Here is a 6,734-nt window from a genome sequence, read left to right as displayed (position 1 = left end):
TTTCAGGGTTGGTGTTTCTCTGTGAAATTATCAATTCAAAATTATTTTCTGTAAGTTTAAAAGTGTTTTTTATTTCAAGATTTGAAAACATTCAACTGTTGAATTTAAAACATTCAACTGCTGATTTTAAAAATTGAATTTTTGATGAAATTCTTTTGAAAAAGATATGAGAAATTAAGGAACAGTAAAATGTCTGTTTTGATGCAAAAAGTGAAAAAAAATTATAATTCATTCCAAAAATTCCCTAAAAATTATAATTCAAAAGTGCAAAAAATTCTGAGGTCTCTCAATAATTTTTCTGATACGTTTCACCAAGGATACCGATACGACCGGTTCATACATTTTCACCATTCGTACATTATTTTTTATAAAAGTTAATTGCTCTGTTTCATTAATTATATTTTCGTAATTGAGAGTATGCCAGTGCTTTTTCTTCTTATCAAAAAAATATATCTTTTTATGGTTGTCGCATTCTAAAAAGAAACATCTCATGCGATATTGACCGAAATGTTTGAATTCTTGTACTTTATTCTTTTTTAAATGCAGATTGAGCAATGTTTTTTTGAAAATGATATCAGGTCTTGTTTCCGGTTCAGCAATCTGATCAACATTGAAAAGATCCTGATATAATTTACCATTAACAAAGGATACTTCTGATAAAATTCGATCTTCTTGGGTTAGAAAAATAATTTTTAGATTTTCTACGAGACGAGCATCTGATAAAAAGTTTTTTTATGAAATCACTGACATTGCTGTTTTTTCCTGAAATATTTCCTGCCATGTTTCCTGAAATATTTTCTGAAATATTTTCTGTAATATTTCCTGTGTTTTTTATATTTTTGACGGATTGAAAGAAGAAATTATTGAAAAATGCAGTTATTTGTTCTGTTAGATCTTTCGATTCGAGATTCTGATCACATAATTGTATAAAATCGGAAAAAACATTTAAAATGGTATTTTCATTTGAAAGTTCCTGTAACTTATTGAAATATTGTAGAAAATGGTCCGATTGACAGAGCATCTTGAAATAAATGAGTGTTCTTGATAAAAATGGCTGTTTTTTACACCAGAAATCAGTTGAGAATTTTGCGGTCTTTTTTTAACAAAGAACATTCTTTTTCGTGATCTATAAATTCTTTCGATTGGATATTTATTTTTTCTTTTAATTCACTGAATTTGTCAAAGAACCCGTCCAGAAAATCTGATTTCATTTCATTTGTGTCATTTTTTCTCATTTTAAGAAATTCGAACAATTCCTCAGCAAAACTTCTTGTTTCCTCGTATGTGACCTGATTATTTTTGTTAATTGCGTCTTTTGTAACAAAACCTGATGAATTTGCTGATTCTGTCAAATTAATGAAAAATAATGTGAAAAACATGGATGTTTTTGAAAAAGGACCCTTAAATAATTAATTGTGTGATTTTTATGGAAATAATTTGCATTTTATGACATTTATAACAAATTATGGCAATAATTTGCATGATTGAAGAAATTTTTCAAAGTATTTGAAAGAATATTTCTTTCTTTGATTTCACACTAAAAATTTTTGGAAATGTTTTATATTGTGTGAGATTTTTTTTCAAAAAAGGAAATTTTATGGGAGGACCTGGCAAATCTAAACAATATTGATATTGATTTCATTTGAAATATGGATTTTTATTAATTAGAATATTTCCTTATTCTATTTTTGATAACAAAATCTCTTTTTTAGTAATTATGATGGTTTTATCATAATAAAATCATTTTTTACTCTTTTGAAATAAAATTTCTATACGAGTGAAATGATTTTTTCATCTCGAATATTGAAGTGTTTCACTGAGGAATGAAACATTACATCATCTCTAAAACACTCACATTGCTTTGTAGGCACTTTCTGACTGATAAATCGACTTTTTTCACTTTGTCAAAAAACGCAGCAATAAAGAATGAATGTACATGAAAAATACGCATTTCAAACCATTATTTAAAAACGAATTGCATAAAATTCAAAAATAAATTATTGGAAAATCATTTTTTGCTCAAAAAATTCAGTTTTCAAAATTGAAGTCGTGTTCGAAAATATTTTTTTAATCGAAAGATGACCAGAATTGATGTTTTTAATCTTGGATCTAATGCAGATTAGACTGAAAATTTAAATTTTTGTAATATTGCTGATACAAACGAGGAAATCGTGATAGTATATTCATTGAATACTCAACACTGATCCAAAATTGTTCAATTTACATTAAAAAAATTACATATTTTCACATTTACCACACAATTGAATGAAAATGTCTAGAAATTTCCCAACTATAAATAAAAATTTTGATTTAGCCCCTTGCCTGGGGGGCAGAAACAGAATGTTGAAAAAAAATTGCTTGTTAATGATTGAAATGATGATTATTGTCGCCCCAGTCTGAATTGTGAAGACGATCTTGGCTGATCGATCATTATCAAGCAAAATCTTTTCTTCGGTTGAATGAATAAATATATTTATTTCAACAATTTGATTTTATCTTTTTCTAGCAAAAAAACAATTCGATTTTTTTTTTCTGTTCAAAATTTTCTGAGTCGATATTTTTTCAGAAACAAAACTACAAATTTCTTAATTTTTATAACCCCAGATGACAACCAGTCCATTTGAAGGAACACATCAGTTCATTTCAAATAATGAAAAAGTGCGAGATGAAGATACCTGGTCGGCTATAGATGCACATTTTAATCAAATGGGGTTGGTACGACAACAGTTGGATTCTTTTAATGAATTTATTAACCGTACGATGCAAGAAATTGTTGATGAGGATAATACTGTGACTGTAAGTTCCATTCCCTCTGCTGGTAGAGAATCTTCTAAAAGTATAACACTTAAATTCGGGAATGTTCACGTTTCCAAGCCACCTACCATTACAGAAGCAGATGGAACTACGCGGCATCTTCTCCCTTTAGAAGCACGGTTAAGAGATCTCACTTATAATTGTTCTGTTTTTTTGGATATTACTCGTACTGTCAAAGATGGAAATAGTTCACAAGATTATTTTCATAAAATGACGCCTATCGGAAACATACCAATTATGTTACGATCCAATTTTTGTTGTTTAGATGGTCTAACTGACAGAAACTTGGCACAAGTTGGTGAGTGTCCTTTTGATTCGGGTGGATATTTTATTGTGAATGGTTCAGAAAAAGTGCTTATTGCACAGGAAAGAATGGCAACAAATGTTATTCATGTCTTTGAAAAAAAAGATGCAAATTTCACATACTATTCTGAAATCAGATCCACTCCGCAAAAAGGTAGTAAAACACCGTCTTCTTTGATCATTAAAATAATGCCTAAAACAGAAACAGAATTTCTCATTCGTTGCAATTTGCCTCAAATTAGACAAGATATTCCTGTCATAATTGTTTATAGAGCACTTGGATTTGTATCTGATAAAGAAATTTTAGAACATCTTATTTACGATCCAAATGATAAAGAAATGTTACAAATGATCAGACCATCAATAGAAGAGGCATTTGTCATACAGGACCAGGTCGTTGCCTTGGATTATATCGGTAAAAGATGCTCACCAATTGGTACAACTAAAGAAAAAAGAATTGCAAACGCAAAGGAGCTGTTAATAAAAGAATTTTTGCCTCATATTGGTGACAAACAATTTTGTGAAATGAGAAAGGCGTATTTCTTCGGTTACATGATTCAAAAATTGCTGAAAGTTGCTATGAAAAGAATCGATCCTGATGATCGTGATCATTATGGTAAGAAGAGGATGGATTTGGCCGGTCCTCTGCTTGCACAATTGTTTAAAATGCTGTTCAAGAAAATGGTGAGTGACACTTCCAAATTTTTACAAAAATGTATCGAAAATAATCGTGATTTTAATATTGCTTTGGCAGTCAAGTCAAATATCATTACACAAGGTTTCAAATATTCATTGGCAACAGGTAATTGGGGAGATCAAACACGTGCTATGCAGTCTAAATCTGGGGTGTCACAAGTTCTGAACCGTTACAATTTCATTTCTACTTTGAGTCATTTACGTAGAGTGAACTCTCCATTAGGCCGTGATGGCAAATTGGCCAAACCTAGACAGTTACACAACTCACATTGGGGAATGATCTGTCCAAGTGAAACACCAGAAGGTCAGGCCTGTGGTCTTGTAAAAAAATTGTCACTTCTGGCTTACATATCTGTTAATCAATCTTTTGAGTCTATCATTGAATTGTTGGACGAGTTTGCATTGAGAGCACTTGAAGAAGTTTCGCCTGCAGACGTTAATAAATCAACAAAAGTATTCGTAAATGGCACTTGGGTTGGAATTATAGACGATCCAAACTCAATTTATAACCTATTTAAAAGTTTTCAAAGACATGGCTCATTTGCAAAAGATGTTTCAATTGTTAGGTCATTCAGAGACAAGGAGATCAAAATATTTTGTGATGCAGGCCGGCCTTGTAGACCACTTTTCACTGTTACAAATAGTAAATTGAACTATTCAAAAAATATTGCAGATGGTTTGAGGAATGGCGGTATATTTTGGAATGATCTCGTTCAACAAGGCTACGTATGTGGAATATTTAGATGTTGAAGAGGAGGATCAGGCAATGATTTGTATGGTGCCCGATCAATTAATTGAACAGTCAAAATCAATGGAAAAAATACAAAAAATTGCAGAGAAACGAGCCAATTTTGACGATCTATTCAAATCTTTGTCCTTTGATACACCTGACAATCAAAAAAATTCCAATACAAACATTGCAGATCAAAAAGATTCCCAACCACAGAGAAAGGGTGGATTTTTGTCATTTTTAGACGGTGCAACTGATACTCATGATTTGGTAACAAATTACACTCATTGTGAAATTCATCCAAGTATGATTCTTGGCATATGTGCCTCAATGATACCATTTCCGGATCATAATCAGTCCCCACGTAACACTTATCAATCTGCAATGAGTAAACAGGCCATGGGCATCTACGCCACGAATTTTCTGCTTCGAATGGACACGTTGTCGAATATTCTCTTCTACCCACAAAAACCTCTTGTAACCACACGTGCAATGGAGTATTCTAAATTTAGAGAATTGCCAGCTGGACAAAATGCAATTGTCGCAATAGCTTGCTATTCTGGATACAATCAAGAAGATTCTATTATTATGAATCAATCTGCAATCGACAGGGGCCTGTTCAGATCGTTCCTTTATCGTACATACACTGATCAAGAAAAAATGAACGGTCCAAATTGTAAAGAGTCTTTCAAAAAACCGGTAAAAGGTGAAGTATTAAGGATGAAGAATCTAAATTATTCTAAACTGGACGATGATGGGCTGGTAAGTCCTGGCATTAGAGTAACAGGTGAGGATATTTTGATTGGTAAGGTCTTGCCTATCATTGATAGAAGTAATAGTAATCAGTTTAGCAATGATGATCAAAACACGTCTTCTACCAATCCAGAAACAGCACACTCACGAGATCTGAATATTCAGTATAAAGATGCCTCTACGGCCATGAGACCTACAGAAGAAGGTGTCGTAGATTCTGTGATTGTTTCAAACAAGGAAGGATATAAATTTACAAAAGTCAAAGTAAGATCAACTCGTATTCCTGAATTGGGCGATAAATTCGCTAGTCGACACGGTCAAAAAGGTACAATAGGTATAACATTGCGTCAAGAGGATATGCCATTCACTAAAGAAGGAATTGTGCCAGATATTATCATTAATCCTCACTGTATACCTTCTCGAATGACTATCGGTCACTTAATTGAGTGTTTGCTTGGAAAGGTGTCTGCTTTGGTAGGTGAAGAGGGCGATGGAACACCCTTTTCAGATGTTACTGTTGAACAGATTGCCAATCAACTTGAAGAGCAAGGTTATCAAAGACATGGTCTTGAAACAATGTACAATGGTATGACAGGTCAAGAATTGACTGCTAAAATATTTATAGGACCAACTTATTATCAAAGATTGAAACATATGGTAAAAGATAAGCTACATGCCAGAGCAAGAGGTCCATTGCAAATTTTAACAAGACAGCCAGCTGAAGGACGAGCCAGGGATGGTGGCTTGAGATTTGGAGAAATGGAGCGTGATTGCATTATTTCTCATGGCGCATCACTTTTTTTGAGGGAAAGGCTGTTCGAAGTCTCAGATTTCTTTGAAGCAATCGTTTGTGAAGAATGTGGTCTTTTCTGTTTAGAGGACGGGTGTAAAGCATGTGCAAATAGAACAAACATAGCAAAAGTGGAAATGCCATATGCTTTCAAACTTCTTCTACAAGAATTGATGGGAATGAACATTGCACCACGTTTGCGACTTTCCGATGAAACTTATTGAGAAATTAAATTTGTTCTAATCTATATTATATTTATTTTCTGCATGAATTTTCTGCATGAATTAAACAAAAAAATAAATTTAAAAGAAAAAGCGGTTTTCATTATTTTTTGTAGAACAATCTCTTATGACATCTTACGAAACACTTTTTCCATTTTTTATTATCTCTATAAAGGAAGTTTTTGTCTAAAATATTATTTTTACAAAAAAATTCTGCAATCTTAAACGAATTAAGGCTGAATTTGTACATACGATCTTCTTCAATTTCTCCTTTCATATATTTCTTTTCAACTATTCTACGTATTCTCATCGAAAGAAACGAAACTGTTTGAAAATTCATTTTTATAAAAATTTGGAAAAAAGGACCTGAATGGCCTCCTCCTCTTAAATCTCAATTTTTTGATAAAATATGAATAATACATCAAAA

The 6,734-nt window shown here is 32.2% G+C and overlaps 1 protein-coding gene across 1 annotated transcript; it reads left to right on the top strand.

Moving 5' to 3' along the window:
• The first annotated feature begins 2,604 nt into the window (after positions 1–2,604).
• Positions 2,605–6,310, top strand: LOC131102136 (uncharacterized). The gene is given in 3 exon segments (XM_058047636.1): positions 2,605–4,539; positions 4,541–4,623; positions 4,810–6,310. Coding segments are annotated over 3 exon segments (3,519 nt in total).
• The last annotated feature ends 424 nt before the right edge of the window (positions 6,311–6,734 follow it).

This window comes from Doryrhamphus excisus, chromosome 14 (genome assembly GCF_030265055.1).
Source record: "Doryrhamphus excisus isolate RoL2022-K1 chromosome 14, RoL_Dexc_1.0, whole genome shotgun sequence".
Lineage (NCBI taxonomy): Eukaryota > Metazoa > Chordata > Actinopteri > Syngnathiformes > Syngnathidae > Doryrhamphus > Doryrhamphus excisus.
The sequence above is the reverse complement of the archived record's forward strand: the minus strand, read 5'-3'. Positions and strand labels throughout refer to the sequence as shown.